Genomic DNA, 24038 nt, shown 5'->3' on the forward strand with positions numbered 1-24038 from the left:
TCCTGAAGCTCAATTCCAGAAAAATCAATGACCCAATCAAAAAATGGGCCAAAGAATTAAACAGACATTTCTCCAAAGAAGACAAACAGATGGCTAACAAACACATGAAAAGATGCTCAACATCACTCATTATTAGAGAAATGCAAATCAAAACCACAATGAGGTACCATTACACGCCAGTCAGGATGGCTGCTATCCAAAAGTCTACAAGCAATAAATGCTGGAGAGGATGTGGAGAAAAGGGAACCCTCTTACACTGTTGGTGGGAATGCAAACTAGTACAGCCGCTATGGAAAACAGTGTGGAGATTTCTTAAAAAACTGGAAATAGAACTGCCATATGACCCAGCAATCCCACTTCTGGGCATACACACTGAGGAAACCAGATCTGAAAGAGACACGTGCACCCCAATGTTCATCACAGCACTGTTTATAATAGCCAGGACATGGAAGCAACCTAGATGCCCATCAGCAGATGAATGGATAAGGAAGCTGTGGTACATATACACCATGGAATATTACTCAGCCGTTAAAAAGAATTCATTTGAACCAGTCCTAATGAGACGGATGAAACTGGAGCCCCTTATACAGAGTGAAGTAAGCCAGAAAGATAAAGAACATTACAGCATACTAACACATATATATGGAATTTAGAAAGATGGTAACGATAACCCTATGTGCAAAACAGAAAAAGAGGCACAGAAATACAGAACAGACTTTTGAACTCTGTAGGAGAAGGTGAGGGTGGGATATTTCAAAAGAACAGCATGTATACTATCTATGGTGAAACAGATCACCAGCCCAGGTGGGATGCATGAGACAAGTGCTCGGACCTGGTGCACTGGGAAGACCCAGAGGAATCGGGTGGAGAGGGAGGTGGGAGGGGGGATCAGGATGGGGAATATGTGTAAATCTATGGCTGATTCATATCAATGTATGACAAAAAAAAAAATAATAATAATAATAAAAAAAAAAAAGAAAAAAAAAAATAAACGTGCCAGAAAAAAAAAAAAAAGAAAGAAATGGCCATTGCCTGCAAAAATTTAAAAGATAAAATACAAGAAAATACCAATTCTTCTCCAAGGCACTCCTCAAATATTTACAAAGTATTCAAAAGAATCAGCAATTTTACAACTAGTTTGGAAATTTCTTTACAAGTTCTACATGTATGGGCTTTATGAAAATCCAGCATGAGACCTAACTGATACATCATCTCTTTTGAAAAGCTGTTTATTTTTTAATCAAGGAACTACAGCTATGGGTCACTAGCTAATGCCAGCCAAGGAATTTGACATGTGTCAATAACTGTTAAAAAAAGAAAAAAAAAGAAGTATCTCTAAGAAGGTATAGAGCTAATATAAGTGGTTGCCCTAGTTGCAGATAAGCTTTTTTTTGTTCCGCATTATTTCATTATAAATGGCTATGAATTAAAGAAACGGTTTTGTAGCCAAAATATACCCTATAGCAAGCAATCATGAAACAATACATGCTTCTGGAGCTTGGTTATGGAAGTCGTTCTGAACCCTTCACAGTGGCAAGAAAGGACACAAAAAGGATAACAGTGCATGAAAAATCACACTGGATTAAAAAAGCACCCCTGAAATGTGACACGCAGGTACAGTTTAATAACTGCAACCAGTGTGCTGGGAAGCACCATATTTCTCTTCGACCACATTCCCTGAAGGCCACGCCTGCCACGGAAGGGTCGGAGGAGTCAGGCACCTGCTCTGCCATCTGTCACACCAAAGGGTGAGGATCAAATGAAAACACTGTGAATGCACTTCATCCAGGATAAAAGGGAAACGAAATGAAAACACCACATTAATAACAATGAAACTATTAAATGTCATCTGTGGTAAGAGGCAGAAATATTTCATGCTCTTTTCAATATTTATGTTTGCAATCCCAGACAAAATTAGATTAAAATCACCTGTAAATTTCATGAATGTCTGATGTTGGTTCACAAAACACACAATACATAAACTCAACTTGATGGTATTTGATTTTAATGTAACAGGAGTATAAAATAACACTGCAGCGGGAATGCTTATGTGCCTTGGAGTTAAGTTCTCCTGGGTTAACAGTTCAACCATCCCTTACAAGTTAAATGTCCATAGCAAATTATTTATCCTCTCCAAGTCTCTGTTTGCCCATTTGCAAAATGAGACCAAGAAAACTGCATGGAACGTCTCATTTCAGAATAAACTTAAAGAAAGAGAGAGAGAGAGAGAAAGAACAGAAGGCAAATATCTTCATTAAGCAATACATACAGTTTTTGAGAAAAGCCAAGAAATCTAGTCCCCTTCCCACATTCTTGTCTCAAGCACAAAGTCAGCAGGGGGTACCTCGGCAATTCTAATAACCAGAGAAGCAAGAATTAGAGACACATATACCACAGGGCAGTAAGCTGGGAAGTTGTCTAGGGACAGCCGAGATGGAGAGGGAAAGTACAGAACTGACACACAGTTCAAACTTGACTAAATAATAACTCAGCTGATGTCATTATTTTAGTTCAAGGAAACTTCATGTTTTTTTCCTAATTATGAATAACCGTATTGATATCATTCCCATCTCAAAGTATGCTATATTGCCCTGATTATGTTAACGAAGGAAATGCTCTGTTGTGAAAGTCAACTTTTAAGAGTGTGTTTATGGCATTAGTAACCAGCTTCAGCATCCTGAGGGCCTGGGGACCCCAGGCTGAACCCTGCTCAACTTGATAAGCAGTCAGTGTTCGAAAGGTCCAAACGTGATGGTCATCAGGACTATGGTAAAGATGAAAGCTCTGATGTCACTCTGGTGCAAAAATAAAGAGGATGACAATGGGAAAACAAGTGGGAAGCGGAAAGGATTGAAAATAATGTCACAGGGAATAAAAGTTGCATTTATTCTCTATTGCCTTACAGAAAGTATCTGAAGTAGCCTAGCAAAGTTTATAAGATAATTCTTTTTAAATTAAAACATACATAGAGAGTGAGAAAGTGTGTTAGTCACTCAGTCACGTCAACCTGCCAGGCTCCTCTGTCCACGGAATTCTCTAGGCAAGAATACTGGAGTGGGTTGCCATTTCCTTCCTCTACGGGATCTTCGTGACCCAGGGATAGAATCACAGTCTCCTACACTATAGGCAGATTCTTGACTGTCTGAGCCACCAGGGAAGTCCTGCTGGGAAATACAGGCTTAATACAAGTCTCAAATGAGTTAAAATACACATCAATGGCAGAGTTAATGGGACTGGGGAAAAACTGATTCTTGACATGTTTCTAGTCAAGGCAGTGAAGACAACTGTTCAATTACTAACGAAAAGGAGAATATTTCCTCCAAGTAGACAGTCACTTTCATAAAGAAAATTCTTAGAACACGTGAAGAACACTATTAAAGAGATACCAAGTGAAATGCGCAACGCCCTCAGCCATACCTTCACAACAAACGGAAAGGCTTAATTTCTACGATCCCTCCAACTCTCCCACTGGAAGCAGATCTTGTTTTTTCCAAAGACAAAAATGGACATGCATCTCCCTTTCTGGAAGTATGGAGGACTAAGTACTATGGACAATTCTCCTGACAAAAGTGAAAAATGGTAAAGGAAAAAAAAGTTACCTTTTAAATGCACCATTGACCATTCAGAAAACAAAGGCTCCACAAGAGACCAACAGCAAAACAACAGGAATCTGAAGAGCTCTGAGGTTGAGCTCAGCTGACCACAGATGATGCTTTGACTTCCATGCAAGACCCAGTCCCTGCCAACACAGGCTAACAGGAAAAAACCACAGCATAAAGCCGATAAGCCAAAGGGGACACCCTCAGGGCCAACCAGCATTAAACTAGCCTCCTGGAGGGAAGGGAACAGCAAGGAAACTTGAAACTTGCTCATCTTGACTTTGGCACAAGGTAGGAGGTAAAAAAATCTCTTCCCTGTCAATCTGTCAACACAAGTCGACCTTCACACAGGACTGAGAACAGAGTTCTGTAGTCTGAGAAACCTCAAGCTGAGAACTACTTCCAATGTGAGAACTACTTCCCCCTAAGCCTGATATAGACCCCCAGCACCTAGCAGAAGCACATAAGAATCACACTTAGTAATGACACATCATACCACTCTCATGAAGGCCACTCGTCACCAACACGAATCAGCAGAGTTCTGGAGGTCCCCACCAATGTATAACCAGAAAAACAGGATGTATTTTATACAGGAACAGACAAGCCAACTGTTATCTACTGTCTACAGTCAAAACCGTCTGTCTAGAAAATCCCACAAAACCAACTAGAAAATTATATGAATGAATTTCATAAGGAAACCAGACACAAGGTCCACGTTTAAAACAATAATCAAGGAAAACTGAACACGGATTAGATATTTTATAATATTAAGGACTTAGAGTTCATTTGGGTGATATAATAACCATATCATGGTTCTATTTTAAAGTTGCTTACAATTTAAAAAAAATTATGGATGAAATATGACACCTAAAATGTGCTCTTAAATGTTCCAGCATTGAAAGACAGAAAAACACAGAATAAGACAGAGACACACACAGAGAAGCGGGGAGAGGGGAAGAGAGAAGGAAGGAGGGACAGAAAACATAAAATGAGTGGACAGGAGAGATGAAGCAAGACTGGTAAATACTGAGAACTATTGAAACTCAGTGAAAGGTAAAACAAAAGTGTTAATAATAATATTCCTTCTCCTACACGTTAGGAATTTTCTAATTTAAAAAAAGTGTCTGAAAAGTTCTTAAAAAGTTAAACCCAAACAGAACATTTTTTTTAAAAAGAGGTAAGGATAGAAAAGAAATATACTATAGCGGCCCTCAATGTGGGAGACCTGGATTCGATCCCTGGGTTGGGAAGATCCCCTGGAGAAGGGAAAGGCTACCCACTCCAGTATTCTGGCCTGGAGAATTCCATGGACTACAGTCCATGGGGTTGCAAAGAGTTGGACACCACGACTGAGCAACTTTCACTTCACTTCACTTCACAGTGGTGCTCAAAGCCTGTGCCAAAGACATTGCCCAGTATCACCTGGAATTTAGTGGAAATGTGAAGCCTCAGGCTTCCCGCATCTGGTACCTGGTGCCATTCATGGGCCCCATGCAAGTTTGAGAAACCATGTTCTCAGAAGGATCAAAAAGCCGAGGCTGGGTCTTTGAAAATGTTAACAATATCAGGAAGTCTAACAAGTAAGATCAAGGGAAAAAAACATTAAAAATATTGAAAATAAAAAACTCACCAGTACAGACGTGATTATACCTTAAAATGAAAAAATGAAAGAACTTTAAATTTTAAAAATTCTGTACATAAAAATCTGAGGTGCATGCCTTACAAATTTAAAACTGGAGCACAGTAAGAAAACTATAACACATAACTAACTCTAATCTTCATAAATGTTCTCATCTTTTAAAACGGATATATGTTTGTTTTCATAAGAGAAATCACTACAGTAAATATGGAACACACACTATCTGACAGATAACCTTCAGCTCTTTTTAAAAGACCCGGTAAATACCTCATTTAGATCTGGCAGTTTGATAGTTTTCAGCACCCATGCTAAGACAACAAGAGTACCAGCTTGTGTTGGCTAGACTCAATCACAGGTTGTTTATGAAAAACTCCACAGCACAACAACTTTTTGGATATAATACAAAAAATCAATTTAATTGTCCAATTATGCTATATGCATTTTAAGATACCTTAGCATAATTTTATGCAGTGTTAATTAACTTAAAATGGAGCCCTTAAGCCTTATGATTTCTTCTTAACATAGCAATAAACAGGGAAAGCTTTGGCCTGCAATTTTAAGCTTCCAAAGAATCAAATGTCTGTCACTGCATCAAAGGTAATATTACATTTATATCTCAATTGTTCAATCCTGAATAATTTTCTGTTTTTCTATTTATACTTAATAGGTTGCCATCATTTGTTTCCAAAGATAGTTAAAATTTCACCTTCTATGTCAGCCAGTGAAAGTGACAACAATCTCCTTCAAATTAAGTTTTTAGATAAGTAACTAAAGCAGTCTGGTGATTTTTTTTTAAAGGACTTCTCTCTCAGCTTCTGAGACCATAAGAATATTACTTTTCATAGGGGACACATGTAAGCCTATGGCCGATTTATGTTGATATATGGCAAAAACCATCACCATATTGTAAAGTAATTATCCTCCAATTAAAATAAATAAATTAAAAAAAAAAGAAATTGTGGGAATTCCCTGGTGGTCCAGTGGCTAAGACTCTGCTTTCCTGATACAGGGGGGCTGGGTTCGATCCCTGGTCAGGGAACTAGATCCCACATGCCACAACTAAGACTCTATGCAGCCAAATAAATAAAAATGTCTTTTTTTTTTTAAAAAAAAGAAATTGTGAATGGCTGTGTTGTATATATACAACAAATGTCCGTACAGTCAGAGCTATGGTTTTTCCAGTAGTCATGTATGGATGTGAGAGTTGGACCATAAAGAAAACTGAGTGCCAAAGAATTGATGCTTTTGAACTGTGGTGTTGGAGAGGACTTTGAGTCCCTTGAACTGCAAGATCAAACCAGTCAATCCTAAAGGAAATCGGTCCTGAATATTCATTGGAAGGATTGATGTTGAAGTTGAAGCTCTAATATGTTGGCCACCTGATGCGAAGAACTGACTCATTGGAAAAGACCCTGATGCTGGGAAAGACTGAAGGCAAGAGAAGGGGACAAGAGAGAATGAGATGTTTGGATGGCATAACTGACTTGATGTACATGAGTCAGCAAGCTCCAGGAGCTGGTGATGGACAGGGAAGCCTGGCGCGCTGCAGTCCGTGGGGCTGCAAAGAGTCAGACACGACTGAGTGACTGAACCGCACCTGCATGTTGTTCATCTGTAACATACAGTATTGCACATCAACTCAACTTCAATTAAAATAAATAAATAAATGAAAATTCCTCACACGCACAAAAAAGAATGCTAATTTTCTAACCCTATAAAAAGTATATCCTAGCTTTGCAATGATAAAAATAGTTTCACCTATATTTTCTCACTTGCGTACACTCTGCAAGTTAAACAGGGCAAGCATCATGTCTCATTTTAAAAATAAAGGGTCCATGATTAGTAACTCACAAACCAGGTCCACTTCCAATCCTCAACAAGATGCTTCCCCCTAAGAATATGACAAAGCAACAAAGATCCAGACCATTCTTCCCTCACAGCAGCAACACAATGAAATGAACACCTCAGGGCATCACACTGCTGCTCCCGAGCTGGGAGGTGTACAGAAGTCCTTCACAGCAGAACAGGGCGGCAAGGGGATAAACGTCAGTCTATCACAGGATGGCAGGACCTTTCCCTATGTCCAAATTCCAAATGCCATTCCAATTACTCTAGTGACCTGAAACATCCGCCTCCATGAATGACTTCTAATCATGTGGGTGGCAACATGTGATTATACTCAACAAGGGAAAGCAGGATTACCACAGGGCCAGGATTCACACGGCTCCTCCCAGCACCAGAAAAATTAATCATGGGAAGCGGGCTATGGCCCAAGGACACAATCAAGCAAGGGAACAATTCATTAGGAAATTAAGGTCCGAAGTTCAGATAACAACTGTGAAATGCCATGTCATCATTAAGTGGTCTGGTGTCCTGAATGCCATTTATAAACATGTCACTATATTCTTTATCAGCTATACTACATCAAGTAAAGTGCCTAATGTATTAGAGCCGCAATTTCAAAACTTATCACCAAAATGCAAGGTATTAATAGATACCACATGCGAAAAATTCCCTTGGTTTAATTATGTAGAGAAACAAGGGATATTATTGGGTTGGCCAAAAAGTTTGTTTGGGTTTTTCCATACCACTGTGCGTGAAAAGCTGAATGAACTTTTTGGCCAAACCAATATCATCTTTTAGCACATTGATGAATCTGAGATGCCCCACATAAAGAAATATATTAAGACTTTGTTTAGTCAAGTGTTTTCCCCACAGTACTTTTGGAATACCATGACAGAGCAAAGCTCTTCTAGAAAGTAAATGTAATACAGTTGAAAACTGCTGGATTAGACAGCCAAAGTTCTTGGGTTGTTTTCAGCCCTGCACAATTTAGCTCTAAAACCTTAGGTAAATTATTTAATTTTCTTTAGGCTTCAGTGTATGACCTAATCTAGGTTTATTCTAGCTCTAAAATTCATTTTTATGTGATTCCATCACAAGAGAAACAGTTTATATAAAGCTCTCACCTGGCTGGAAATAAAGTTTAAGAATATGTTAATCTGCAGCTAAAAACTTATTCAAAACATTATTTGCTGCTCACTCATGCTGCAAACAGTAGTTGTCAATGTCTTCGCCTAAAGGGTATCATGTGGACAGGAATTCATAGCTTTAACATGGCCCGTTTTTAAAGTCACTATAAATTTTCATGCCTCGTGTATCTTAATCATTTGGAATTTTGTTTTAAAGGTGCTAAAATAGTCTTACATTTTCTCTAATTTAAAATTAAATTTAAAAAATAAATAAAAGAACAAAAAAGATTCTACTTATTGTAAATTGTTAAGCATACAAAGATTTCTTCAACCAATAAATTTAAGTGGTGATTTAAAAAAAAACAAAGAAGGACGAAAAGACACCAGTGGGGAGAAGGGAAATCCCAGGCAGCCTGAGAGATGCAGCCTGACTCACACATACCATGGATGCAGAAAAAGCTGCCTTCTCATGGGCTGGTTCTGCCCTACCCTGGTACCTTATTTCCAAGAAATAACAATCCACCTCTATTTCTCCCAACAAGTCTGCATGACAGATGGGAGCATAGGTTTCTCAATGACAATTTTGGAAATTAAAAGGTATATTTAGTTCAAATACAGGAAACATAAATAAGCTTTAAAAATAGAGTCAGCTCTATCACACAACCATTTGCTGACATACTATCTGCTACAAATCTGAACCAGAAAATACCTCTTTTGATTTTTCCTCTTTGGTAAATCTTCCAAATTTCTCTATCATTTCAGCCACAAATATAACATCCATCTTGTCCGAAAAGTTGGCTGCTTCCACAGTGTAAGCTAATAATTGTCGGGCTGTAGCCACAGCGTTGGTAAGATTGAGGGGCATCTGTATTAAAAAGGCAAAAAGAAGTACTTAGCAAGTGAAGTGAAAGTCGCTCAGTCGTGTCTGACTCTTTGTGACACCATGGACTGTATAGTCCATGGAATTCTCCAGGCCAGAATACTGGAGTGGGTAGCCTTTCCCTTCTCCAGGGGATCTTCCCAACCCAGGGATCGAACCCAGGTCTCCCACATTGCATTTTACCTTTGCATTTCAAAACATGGCAATTTCAAAAGTCTTTATCACTGATTCACTATGACCTTCCTAAAATGCTTTTTCCAAAACTGAGAAGACAAATTTTATTGGAAACTAACTGAAGGAATTTTCATTTTTTAACTTAGAATGAAATAAAACAATACATAGAAACACATCAGGGAGGGACCTCCCTGGTGGTCCAGTGATTAAGACTGTGCTTCTAGTGCAGGGGATGTGGGTTTGATTCCTGGTCAGGGAACTAAGATCTCACATGCTACAGCACAGCCAAAAGACAAAAATAAACAAAGTTAAACGTTTAAAAAGAAAAAGAAAAATCAGGGACGCGGCCTGCACCATATCTTCATCTCTATCTATCTAAATCCTATATATATTCAATTCCAATTGCCTAGTAACACCTTTCCCAAGTATTCCAGTCAGGAGGGATCAGTATTTCCCCTGGAACTCCTGCCACTTGGGAGTACGAACCACTTACTTAGTACTTATCTGTACTGCCATGCACGACCTGTGATGTTTTACATTTGTTTATTATTGACTTAAACACAACCCAGCACCAATCATTACAAAAAAGTGTAGATCAGGTGCAAAGAAGCATCAGAAAATGTGTAAAAGAAACCACCTGCCAGGTGCTTATAATCGGCTAAGGTTTAAAAAAAGACAGAGAAGCAGAGATGAGACAAGGCATGCTAAACGGACAGCATAACAGGGATCTCTTGTGACAAAGAGATTGTAAAAGGAACTGAAGAGGGGGCCTCCCGGGTGCTCTTGAAGAATGGTTGGGATTCTGTTTGGGGATACAGATGACAAGGCATTCAAGTAAAGGCATAAAGCCAGGCCATGCCTGGAAAGGAAGAGTAATGGCAGAGAGGGCCTTGGATACTGGTTGAGAAGAACAGGTCTGATCCCGAAGGCACAGTCCAGGAAAGTACAGACACCAAATCCTTACGCTACACTAGTAGTAAAAAAAAAAAAAAAAAGTATGTATTTGGTGTGAGCACCACGTCTTATTAGCAACCTCAGCAGACCTGAAGACTTTCCAGTTACCTGATTAAACATATAGAGAACTCTAGTGACATCGTTCGCATACTGGCAGCGGGAGTAATCATCATCCGCCCAAAAGCCCCCTCGATCACATCTGCGCCAGGCCTTTCTCTCGTCCTGGGCGTTCCCAGGGTAGATCCCACTGCCGTGGGCGTTCCGAGTACACTGCAGATACGCGGTGATGCCCGCCAGCGTTCTGGGCCACCTAGGGAGACGAAGACACAAGAGAACCTACACTGAGACAAGTAACAGCGGGGGAAACCAAGGATCAGGACACGCCACGCAGACTCAGAGGAAAATCAAGGAGAAACAAAACTCCTCTAATAAAAAAGACAAAAACAAAAAAAGTTAAAATGAACTAAAACCATTGTAAGCTATCCGCTGAATAAATTTTTTAATGCCATAACAGAATATTTTCCTAAAATATTCCAAATATAAACACGGAAATTGTACCTTATCAAGCAGAAAAGAATAATGGTGCACCAAATGGTCTTGTTTCTTTACTTACTGTTACTGTATCATTGGCTTATATAACCATTAGGTATATAAGGTCAGAATCTTTTCCAATATGAATAGAATTTGGCCTTTCACAGAGAATTAGTATACTTGCAGAAAGGACTGCCATCCTTAAAGAGGCCTGCCGGCAATGCTGGCCCTTCGGTGGCACCCAGGAAGTTGGGGCTTTTTGTGTTCACAGTTAACTGGTAAGCGTGATTCATTTTACCTAGACAGTCTGGGGAAGCCATATGGTGTGCGCTGAGCACCTGCTTTCATCCTGGGGGTCTGAAATTTTGGAATGAGATAGACAGAGGTTGCCTTTACGAACATTTCCCAACAGGAGTTTTGGATGCTGAGACTCGAATGGGCTTCCCTGGGCAGAAACACTATACAGAGGTTGCTGCCTTTTCAAGGCTGGAGGAGGGGTAAGCTCTGCATGAGCCTCCTGGGAGGCAGAGATAATCAAGAACTTCCACACTGATCGCCCCAGAATCCATCTGTGTCTTTTCCCTTATTATCCGGCTAGGTATATTACTACATCATTACATCTGAGCTGTGACCACAGCTGCATGCTGAGTCCTGTGAGTCCTTTCAACAAACTTTTGCACTTGGGGGTGGTCTTAAAAACATCCAATAACATATACAACCGAATTTATCTGACTGAAGCCCAGATAAATTGCATAGGTACTGGGCAAGTGACTACACCAACCTGCTGGCGTGAAATCAGCACTAACTGGACTGGGAGAAATCTTTGCTATTTGAGCTCTATTTCTCCAAAACTGGGAAGGAAAATAATGTATTTAATAAAAGCTACAGATGACTTACAACATATGAACTTCTAAATTATAATATCAGCCACACCAAAATGGAATGCATTATCAAAAACTTTATAAATAGATTAAGCAATGCTAAACTAAATCTTATTAATGCAGTGGAAGTTCTAACTGTATTATATCTTAAGGAGTGTCAAAAGATAAATAATTCATTAATCAGTTAAACAAATCCTTCTTCTATTTTTAAAAATGAAAACACTCCAAACTACGAGTAAAGACAGATAATACAGCATAAATAGAAAATATACTATGATTATTTAATAAAGGCATTGAATGTAACAAAATTAACAAATGGTATTGTGAGGCTGCGCCATGACTGGTAGCCTAGATTAGGAGTAGGCCCGGTTTTCCAGGGTGACATGATTATCAGGCCACCTGGAGCCAGCCAATCAATATGCGCCCAGTAAGGAAAAGGGAACCTATCAGGGGAAAGCTAAAAAGCTCGCGAAGGTTTGAGCCAATAAGATTACTTTGCAAACATGTAACCAATCCGCTTAAGCCAGCTACCAACTGCTTATGCACACCTTATAAATTGGGTAACAGGTCGGGCTCAGTGCTCTCTGACCCCCTACCACTGTGTTGGACACGCAGCAGGAGCCCTGACTCGAGTCAGCAATAAACTTCCCTTTTTTTGCGAGTTGCATTGTCTTGGAAGCCTTCTCTCTTCCCGCTCAGGGATTCGGATCGGGCATAACAGTATCTATTTCACTTCAAAGTATACTGTATAAGTATTACAAGTTAACAGTTAATCCACATAAAAGACTTACCTGTTAGCAACAATAAATTGTGATTTCCACACACTCATATCCAGAAAAATTTTAAATGGGGGAGGAGAAAGGAATGTCAAAAGGCAGTTTTTAAAAAAAATCAATGAAGAACTAGCTGAGCTAAAGTTGTTATTGTTTCTTCACCTTGGACTTGAAAGAATAACAACAAAGAGTTTTTTTCTTATCCTTAAAAATCAGACTTACAGCCACAAGGCAGCAGTGATACCAATCACAGACAGTGTAAACTGTGTATTCAAAAATCTCTATGCTGCTTTAAAGAGCTACATATTTCTCTTCATTTATATTAACTATAAACTGATTATTAAAATTCTGAACATAAAGCATTTTATATATATATAATAAGTTTAAACATAATGTTTTAAAGCAACTTTGAAAGTAAGGGGAGTCTAAAGTAAAATTGTTACCGCTCACAAATTCTAAACTTTCTACTACAAAAACAAAAACAAAAACACAGCATTTAACTCAGTCTGCTTATCCTAACATAGTCCAGCACCAGTGGCTTCCCAGCTTTCAGGCCACCCAACAGCTTTCATTTCTCAAAGTCCCCTTGTTTAATTGCTAGAAGAACCAAACAGGGGAGGGAAATTGGGTGTGTGTTTCTGCTAAGTACAATGTCTACCAACTGTCTGCAGTTAAAACTGAATTAACACAACAAAACCCTCCAAAGGCCATCCAAAAAAAAGCCCCTTAGAAACAGGAAATGCTGTTAATCTGTCTGAATTTCACACTATTTGAGTGGAATTTCCAAAATGTTTCCTAAAATAGTGGTTCTTAACTACTACAACAAAAGTACAAAATAAAAATAAACACTTCTGGCTCAACCTTCAGAGACTCATCAATCAATAGATCTGAGATAAAGTTCAGGCACCTGTTTTTACTTTTAGTCTCCATAAATGATTCTGAAATCACCATTTTAAAGAGTAGTCCTTAGATATATAAGGATATACATGTGAATACATTTCTCAAATTCTTACTGATGACAGGAGACCAATTACATACATCTATGCCTTTGAGAATAAAAAGAGTTGGGGCAAATCAGCCCCTTTCAGCACTCTCCAAGTCACTGACCTGAAATCCCCTTTATTGTTCACCACCCTCTCAGGAGGACAGTACTGCGCAGAGCTCTCTAAGACCACAATATCCACGGTTCTTGTATTGTTCCCACGTTTGGTCTGGACGTGGCAGCCCCAATTTCCAGTTGATCCAGCCTGAATATTAGAAATGGTTAGGGCACTGCATGAAGAAAGAGTTTAAAGAGAGAAAATATGGTTAGGCAAGAAGGGAGACAACGTGCTCTTCGATCATGCATTTAGCAAACATGAATGTGCACTGGAGGCTAAGTGCTTGCTAGATAAAAATGAATTAAAAAAATGATCCCTCCGTTTAAGTGCTTCAGCCAAGTCAAGAGCTGTAACGTAAGAATGAATGGAGGGCAGTGGCACCGAGACTCTAAAAAAGGCAGAGCGGGCCACGCCACGGAGGGAAACCGAGCGCCAAACAGAGGCATCACGGCACTGCCTTCAGCAAGACTAACGGAGAGGCCGTGTGCTTTCCGCTTTGTGCCCAAGTTCGTTCATATCTTTTCCTTTAGATCTCACATATGAGGGATAAAAACAGAAACAGACCCACAGACATAGAAAACAAACTTTTGGTTCTCAAAGGGAAAGGAGGGAAGAGGGATAAATTGAGTTTGGGATTAACATATACCTACTACTATACATGAAACAGGTAACCAACAAGGACCTAGTGTATAGCAATAGTTTACTCAATAGTTTGTAATAACCTATAAGGGAAAAGAATCTGGAAAATATATATATACACAGAGGTATAAGTGAATCACCTTGTTGTACACCTGAAACTAACACAACATTGTAAATCAACTACACTGCAATTAAAAAAAGAAGAAAAAAGATAAAACATAACAATTAAAAAAACTAATGGAGAAGTTTCCAAGTTACATCTACCTTTTCAGATTCTAAGGAAAATATTCAAGCATGAAGTAGAATAATATAAAATGTGTAATTAATATTTAAAATAAAATATGGAAAAGGGGCAAAAAGCTATCAAGTCTCTAAAAAGATTTAATAAATTACCAATTAAGGCTTTTAAAAAAGTATCTTTTCATTTAAAAGTACACTTCAACTTATAATAACAGCTATATTTCTGAACAGCTGTCAGAAAATTCAACTTTCAAGATGACATCATAATTCTCTAATATAAAACCTATTAATTAAGAGCAAATGGCAGAATCTTCAATTAACCTTTATTCCACCCAACATGATCTACTATACTTTGCTTTTATGTAGATACAGATAAATCATTACACATAAAGCATGTATCATTTTAATTAACTCACTAAAGAATGTCTTGAAGTTAATACACATTTTTGTAGCTTCTTAAATCATTAATGGCTTACACAACAACAAATGCTCTAATAAAGACTTTGAGGGACTGTGATTCTGAACCAAATAAAATGTTTATCATCTTTACTAAGTTAAACAAATTAACACACTGAAATAAATATATTCAAGGTAAAATGACACAGAAGAGTTTGACATTAAATTTAAATAACCAAAACTCTGTCAACTAGAATTCTACTTTATATGACTCTACTGAACCAAGAAAAAGTATATAAAAATTCTGGGCAATAAAAAGCATTCTCTAAACCAGAAGTCCCCATATTTTCTCAGTTCATGGTACCTTCATAACTAGAGTAACTTTCACAGTGCCTCTAGCCTAAAAGAAACACCTACGGTGATTGCAATGACTATCCGAAATCCTAAAACTGTGTATATATGTCCTAATACCTTAGTAGCCATTAGAAAAAAAAATCAATTTAAAATAAATATTTTATTCTTACATAATCACAACTGCTTCCTAACGGGCTGTGTGTGCTTACTGAGCACTCCAAAATTAATCAGATACAGATCAGACAATGATATCTCCATTTCTTGTTCCAAAATGATTTTTATACAGTACTTGCTTTGCACCACAGTAACTGTCAAAATACCAGTATCTAAGATGACACAAACCAAAGGGATGCAGCATGATGTAACGTCAGCACCCTAACTGCCTGGAGCTGGTAGCTGTGAGATGTCCCCAAATGTCCAGTTATCACTATGCTCAAACACTCAAAATACCCCACAGCACCTCTGTACACTCACCGCAGTATCCCAGAGCATGTCAGCACACCCTCTGGGGAAAATGATCCCAATTTTATTTAAAGATAACTTTCAGCAATACCTTCAATGTCTAAAACCAATTAGCAGAATAAACTTTTCAAGAATCCTCAACACAACACGTTAGGAAATTTAAGGACAAGGGGTAGCTTCAGTTTCAGTGAGCAGTAAAAATACAAACTCCAGTTCTCACTAATGAAGGCCCAAGGACATGCAAAGACCAATGAAGAATCGAGAGATCTATGAAGTTAACCAATCCAAGAACCACATATTTCCTTCTCCTACAACTTTCTATTATTCTGGAGCTAACTCCGGGTAAAGGACTTCCCAGTCTTCATATGAAAGACTTTCACTTTGGTAAGTATTACTACCAACAAAAAAATGTTATGCGAAGTTACTACCCTTTGAATTAATTCTTTTTTAATGCTAAAGGAATTTAGATTAAGTTAAACATGACTTACAGAAATGAATTTATAAAGTAAATCTAGTTACTTGTTACAAAATTTAAGAAGCCTAGATTGAAGCTCTTGGAATGATATTCAATATCCTGTGATGAACCATAATGGAAAAGCATCTGAAAAAGTATATTCATATATATATATAACTGAGGCACTTTGCTCTATAGCAGAAATTAACACAGCACTATAAATTAACTACAGTAAAATTTTAAAAAATAAATTAAAGCTTTTATTCAGACGAGAGTTCTATTACATTTTTAAAGCTTTACTGTTGTGAAAGTGAAAACGAAGTTGCTCAGTCATGTCCGACTCTTTGCGACCCCATGGACTGCAGCCTTCCAGGCTCCTCTGTCCCAGAATTCTCCAGGCAACAATACTGGCGTGGACTGCCATTCCTTTCTTGGTTCCTATCAAACCACACTCCCTACAATTAACAGCTATAAGCTGGAGACAAACTACAGTACGGCAACTATGTGAACACATGGCGAGTGATCCAAAGCCAGCAGAAGCCAAAAAGGAACTGACTTTAGGAAGAAGAGACTGGCACTGGGGAGTAACCAGGAAATTGTTCTTAATGACTTTTGCCCAAGGGCAGGCATTATTCAAATAGAAACCCAAAATCTGAGTGGTTGAAAAATCAAAGGACAGAGGTGAAAGGAGCCTGGCTAAAAGCCCAAACTTGTGCATATACAATTTACCCAGTTTTTAACTGATCCCTGACCTACATGCAGACAGGGCAAACACCACCCAGATTTCAGTGGCTGCCTACCATACAAAAGCCAGATCTAGGAGTTTGAGCTTAACCGAAAGTTAATTGCTCAATGAAACAAAATCAGCGGTCTCTGAGAAGAATACAAAAGAATTCAGAGTCAGGGTTCAGCAAACGTTTTCTTTGAAGGCCACAAAGTAAATACTTCAGGTTTTGCTGACCAAGAAGTAATACTGAAGGTATCTGTGTAACCATTTGAAAGGTAATTCACAGGCTAGATTTGTCCCATAAGGTGTACTTTGTCAGCTTCTCCACAGCAAATCACTCACAATATCTAGGATATAATCCCACATTACCAGACATATAAATAATACTTTTTAAAGTAGAAAATATAAACCATATTCATAAAAAATAAGCAGGGTGATGACCCCCATGTGACCCAGATACTAAAATAAGAGGCAAGGATTTAAGGGTTTCTACTATAAAAGTTCAAAGACATAAATCAAAATATGCTTCTAAGAAAATCTCAGAAGAGAAAGAGAAATTATGAAATACAATATTCAAACCTCAAAATTCCCAGACCTGACTCTGAACTCAGAGAACTATTAGTTTTTTGGTTGTTTTTTCATGGTACTTTGGTAATACTACATAAAGTGCCTCAGTAGAAAGTTGAGAAATTATAGCTTTATCCTTAAATATTCAAGTTGAGGTGTAATTTCATCAAATTGATAAAAAGGAAAGAAAGAAACACAGAAAAGGCTTGGAGAGATAATCAGAGACAGAGGCAGAAAGAAGGAAAAAGAAAATTCAATGCCTGCAGATTAACATATCACCAAAATAAAATACAATGAGTGATAACATATTTATTTTTATCCTGTTTTTTGTACTTTAACTTCATTCGAACTAACTATTGTGGCACTTGCACCAAACATGAGGTTAACAAGTGGTATACTGTTTTATACTAACAGGATGAAAAAAGGCAGTATCTTAAAATGCAACATCAATCATAAGACAGTAAAAATTAGCTGATTCCTAAAAGTGAAATTCCGAGCTTATTAAAAGCAGCAGGAAATTATTGGAAATTAAGTTTGGTTAAAAAAAAAAGTTTACATTTTTTCCTCTTAAAACTTTATAAACAAAATGTCTCCAACTTATAAAGTGTTTCCCTTCTACCTTATGCTTTTTTCCCCTCCAAAACTAGATGGAAAAGATGCCTATTTAACTTTTGAAAATAAATAACAATCAGAAAAAGAAATGTCAGACATTTGCCTTTTAAACGCAAAAAGGTAAAATATTAAATTCCAACTAAACATTACAATTCCTGAGATGATAAATAAAATCTACAGAGACAATTCCTCATCTAAAAAAGTTTACCTTGCAATCAATGAGCAGTTGTGAATCATGTTCTTTTCAACAAAGATACCTTGCGATTCATCAGTTTCGACTATCCGCCCATCCTGATACCATAACACTTGCATGTCTTGATCGATATATGACGCCATGCACTGGAAAGGAAGGCTGTCTCCTTCAAATACAACTTGACGATGAGACGGAGTCATGTAGAAAGATGGTAATTCAAGGGGGGGATCTGGAGACAGTGGAATAAAGACTCGGCGAACAAATCCTATATTCACACTACAGAACTTAAAATCATAGAAGTTCTAACTGAAATCTTAAAAATGGAAAAACATATTCCTCAATAACCAGCATTCTAGTTTTACCATCAACAAAGATGTTGCTGAATTAAGAGGATCCAAGATGGAAACACCATTAACTAAAATTAAAATTAAACCATTTCACGTCACTTTTACAAAGCTGATATATTTCTTTCCAATAAGAAAAATAAAAGGGAAAATCTTAAACTACATATGCAAAAACGTACACAAATATCATGGCTCACTAAAAGCCTTTAAAATATTCAGTCTCTAACACAATAATTCTACTTTTAGTAGCAAGCTATCCTAAATAGCTAATACGTAAAGATGTACGTAAGGAAATTCATCTTGTTCATGTTTATGGAGTGAGAAATTAACAACCTATATATGCAGTAATAAGGAAATTATTGTGGCTATATCCCTATAATGAAAAAATAAAAGTTATGGCTACATATATATATATATATAAATGAATTGGTATACATCTTTCATATCAATATGATGAGGAAATAAGTTTACATTATTTCAAGTTTAAAAACAATACAAAATAACAAGAGTATGGTATTTTGGATAAAACATAATAAAAAGGTAGAAAACTGTTATGTACACCAAAGTATCTTTGCTACCTATGAGCGATAAGAATGTAAGTGTGTTGTTTTTTTTCTTTTAGTTTTTTCATTTTTTCCCCCCAGCTTTATGGAGGTATAATTGACAAAATTATAAGATATTTAAAGTATACACCAAGGTGATTTCATATGTGTACACATTATTTCTTTTCATAAAACTTTAATTCCATGAGCACACTTCACATGTGAAACAACAATAATAATGATGACAATAAAGGAAAAAACTGATAGGGTTGTTTATTTCCAAGCACAGAGACAAAACTAGAAGCTCCCTCTATCATTTTAAGGACTGTTTCTTGTTTTTTCTGGGTTTTGTTTTTCATTAAACACATGGTAAATGTATTATTTCCCTCAAGTCTTTAGATGTTCTTGAAAATCATGATTTAACAGCTTTACGCTTTTTCATTGAATGGACTGTCATAAGTAAGCCAATGCCCTATTTTTCAGAATTTAAGATATGTTCATATACAAAATCTGAAGATTTACATACAAGCTGATGATTTCTGAAGAATTAAGCCCTACATGCAGAATTAGCTTTATCAAGTTATATCAACTCCTTAAGAATAGTGATATATACTGCCAAGCCACCCTTCAAAAAGGCTGTATCAATTCATACCCTATCAATAAAATGCATGATTGCATCCTGAGATTTTAGTACTATCAACAAATCACTGATTTGTTATTAGAAAGTACGAAGATCTATATTATTTACTGAAATTGAATTTCATTAAGAAAGCTGTTCAGAACCTAAGAACTTTAAATAACAATTGAAAAAAACATTTTTTCATCCAACTGACTTAACTGTTGACAAAAACTAAATATTATCAAATTCATGAAGACTTATGGCTAACTCAGTTCCAATGTATAAAAAGAATTCTGAAGTTTGTCAGGAAGCACATGGCAGCAAGTAAAACACAGTTGACCCTTTCTCAGTTTTTCTTCCTTACCACATGTCAACAACTCCTGCTTCACACCTGTGACCGGCTGGGCCTGCAGAGACTTGGGATAAACACACCGCGTGTCCCGCACCGTGATGTTTCTCTCCTTTACCCAGCGGTGCATCCACAGTATGTTACAATCACACAGCAGATACTCAGTCTGAAATTCTCTGCGGCACACAAAATGCAATTTAGACAGGATGGCAAGTGAATTAAACTGCACTTCTGCTTTACGTTGGCTCAGTCTTTGTGTGGAAGCACACAGCTGCTCAATCTCCCCTAGAGCACATACAGTACCATCAACTGGCTGTGGTTTCCTTCCCAGTGAGAGGATGTCGAATGTCTGACCCCAAGATCCCTTCCCACCTGATCCTGGACTGACTCTGCTTTCAATCAAAGATGGTATGTGAACAAAATCGATTCTTCGTCTATGAAACACATTTCTGAAGCCCAGGGTACTGGAATATCACATCCACGTTCCTTTTGTCTATCAAACTTCTATGGATTTGTCACCAAGTCTGTGGCACTATTACTGGGAACTGCAGCTTTCCCCCTTTCTTCCAGCATCACCGCCATGTTCTTGGCTTAAATGTCTGCAAACTCTGCTAATTCTGACAGCATAAAGCAACATATGACTGCTTCGCATGGTCACCTTCTGTTTGTCTGACTACAATGACTAACTTCTAATTCCTAAGAACCACCTTCTGGTGAGTTTATCTTTTATAAACACTGACAATTTTGCTCAACTTTTGCATGAAAATACTTCCTACATTTCTGCTATCTAGAGTTTCAAAAGTCAGACCATTTTTGCAGTCTTTATCTCCTAAACTTCACAGAAATGGCTGACATAAGCCCACTAAAAGGAGATGTTTTCACTAAAAAGCAGTTTTCTGGGTAAGAATGTTAATAGTAGCAAAAAGACCAGGTAAGAGTTTGATGCAGGGTGCAGGAGCCACAACTCTTAGTTGCGGCATGTGGGATCCAATTCTCTGACTAGGGATTGAAACCAGGCCCCATGCAATGCGAACACAGACTCTTAGCCACTGGACCACCAGGGAAGTCCCAGAACCATGGGTGATACTTGGTGGAAGAGTTTTTCAGGCAAAGGGCCCCATAACTGCAAAGGCCTTGAGGCAGGAGAAGCATGTCTGCCTGGCATCTTGGAGGATTACTATGGAAGAGGGGGACTTGACTGGACTTGAGATCAGGGAACGAGATGATCCAAAGCCTTGTTCACTGTGCCAAGTTAGTGGCTTTTACTTTGATCTGAAAAATGACTGCAAGTTTTTAAGCATGTGAAAATATTATCTGTCAAAAAAATATATTATCTATTTCAGAGAAAGAGAAATATCGCATGACATCCCTTACTGTGAAATCTAAAAAGAAATGATACAAATGAATTTACTTTCAAAACACAAAGAGACTTATAGACTTAGAAAACAGAACTCACGGTTGCTGGGAGGAAGGAATAGTTAAGGACTTTGGGAAAGTTATGTACATACTGCTATATTTTAAATGGATAACCAACAAAGACCTATTGTAGAGCATATGGAAGTCTGCTCAATGTTATGTGCCAGCCTGGATGGGAGGTGAGTTTGGGGAGAATGGACGCGTGTATACGTATGGCTGAGTCCCTTCACTGTTCACCTGAGGCTATCACAACACTGTTAATCAGGTATACCTCAATAAAAAAAAATACTTTGGGTATTAAAAATAAAATTAAATTTAAATTTAAAAAAAGAAAAAAAAAGTTTGACGCAGGGATTCTAGAAGTACATACATATGTCTGCCATGATGGTGAGAAGCCCCTTGAGCACCTAACCTATTGGCTTTATTCCAATGAAAGATGCTAAATGAGACTGAAATGATAAATTTACAAAACTAAAGATGAAGAGGAAGGCAGGGAAAGGAAAAAGAAAGGGGCGGGGAAGGGAGGAAAGATAAGAAGTGAGCATACATCAAACAGGCATCTGGCAGAGAAGACATCTTTCACTGGAAAAAGAGACTCAAGCCTGTATGTCAAATGCAATAAAAATTTGAAAAACCATTGTATTTAACTGTAATTCCAATAGGAATCAGTGAAAGTTATGCTTTGAGACATATTAAGGTCTATCTGAAAATACAGTAAGCTTCAAAACTAACTCCTAGACAATCTAATCTCTCACTTAACAAAACTGGTTTTGGGTGTAAAAAAAAAAACTCAGCCAATTTTAAAGCCACAGAGAATTGTGTAAATATGACCATACACTGACTTCATAAAGCAAGCATTCTATGTAAGCATGACCAAAAATATCAGTAATAAGTTGTGAATTCAGTTTGGGGATGGAGTCACGGGACAGAATTAATCTCTAAAGCATAACATGAATGAAGTGTTAGTTGCTCAGTGGTGCCTGACTCCTTGTGACCCCATGGACTGAGACTCTCCAGGCTCTTCTGTCCATGGGATTCTCCAGGCAAGAATACTAGAGGCAGGTTGCCATTTCCTTCTCCAGGAGATCTTCCCGACCCAGGGATCGAACCCAGGTCGCCTGCATTGCAGGCAGACTCTTTACCGCGTAAGCCACCAGGAAAGCTCTCAAAGCATAACATAAGTCTTAACTATAAACTCTTCATAAGAAGGTTGGCTTATTTTATACTTTGGGGATTTAATTACGTAAACAAAATATTCTCTAATTTGGAAACACAAAGAAAAAAATTACCAACCTATTTAAATATAAATTAGAGAGATAAGAGTATTCTAAGAAGAAAATGGTTGCTCTAGCCTGACACACATTATTATTTTTTTTTCCTGACACATATTATAAAGGTTTATGGTATGTTTTTCAATGTGAATGCCAACTCTCAAGTGAGATTCTAATTACTGCAAAATCACAAGATTTTCCCATGAAGTCTCTTAAGCCGTATAATAACTGTTTTTAATTTTCAGACACTAAGATACATTTACAAAAATAGGAAGAAAAAATTCTTACTTACAAAGATCGTAATGAGCCAAGATAATCAAAAGTTCCTTGAGATAATGAAGAAAACAAGTTCCCTGAAAGGTTTCTGGAAAAAAGGAAATAACTTCACTGTAAGAAAGGCGAACAATTATATATCATTTTATATTACAATTCCTAAAACATCCTATCATTAAATACTGTTATTAAGAAGTTATGAAAGTTGTTTTAAACCTCATAGAAAGAAATATCTAATAAATATTTTCTCCAAAGTTGAAGAAGAAAATTAACCTTATATAAAGCAATACATAACACTACTTAAAACTACTGCTGGATAAGGATTTTTCTGTTAAATAACACGTAGAACCTCCAAGTTACCTTCCTGAACCTGATTTTTAATCATGCTCTCATTGCAACTAGAACTGCTCTTCAGGAGTTCACTCAGTTTCATTTAAGGAAACAAAAATTAAAAAACGAAGAAAAGGATGATACGAACAACCAGCAGCAGCTGACAGTCACCCACTAAAATATATTGGAAGAGTGAAATGGGGCCAGGGTTTAATCAAAGACTTGGGATAGAATTCAGTGTTGCCCTTGAGCAGATTACTTAACCTCTCTGGTTTCCCCATGTATCGTGGCTTTAATAAGTACATAAACGCTTGCAGAGTTTGCTATAAATTGTAGAACACCTTATGCTACTATATGAGTAGTTCGAACAAATCATTTTTTGTGATTTCTTCCATGCTCGACTTTCATAAGCTCCAGGACAGAAAGGACTTGTGTGTCTTACTTACTTGGGTACCTCTGGCAGCCGGTAGCAATCCAGGGTATACAGTAAGTGCTCAATTGCAGTGGCTGGCTATTCAGAATATGGACCCCAGCTTTAGGAGGTGCTACCAACTCCAGGAAAACAGCAGCATGACCCAACCACCACAAGATCTGTTCAGTGCCTGCTATAGTATCAATAATGTTATAGTTTGGACCTAGAATTCTCAAGGAAGAAGTCCTGCGACCCGCAAGGAGGCCTGCCTCTCCTCCAGAGGCTGAGTTAAATCCTTTAAGTGTGGAAGAAAGTGACAACTGGGTGGAAGGATT

At 37.6% G+C, this 24038-nt stretch overlaps 1 protein-coding gene across 1 annotated transcript in view; it reads right to left on the reverse strand.

Annotated features, from left to right (window-relative positions):
• ADGRA3 (adhesion G protein-coupled receptor A3) overlaps positions 1-24038 on the reverse strand; it is a 126110-nt gene that overhangs the window by 46724 nt on the left and 55348 nt on the right. The window contains exons 5-10 of the mRNA XM_061164469.1: positions 22981-23052; positions 20017-20177; positions 18163-18376; positions 13511-13675; positions 10327-10528; positions 8920-9075 (exon numbers count right to left, since the gene is read on the reverse strand). Of these exons, the coding sequence (XP_061020452.1) occupies positions 8920-9075; positions 10327-10528; positions 13511-13675; positions 18163-18376; positions 20017-20177; positions 22981-23052 (970 nt within the window). The remainder of the gene's footprint in view (positions 1-8919; positions 9076-10326; positions 10529-13510; positions 13676-18162; positions 18377-20016; positions 20178-22980; positions 23053-24038) is intronic.

Source organism: Dama dama, chromosome 17 (genome assembly GCF_033118175.1).
Source record: "Dama dama isolate Ldn47 chromosome 17, ASM3311817v1, whole genome shotgun sequence".
Classification (NCBI taxonomy): Eukaryota; Metazoa; Chordata; class Mammalia; order Artiodactyla; family Cervidae; genus Dama; species Dama dama.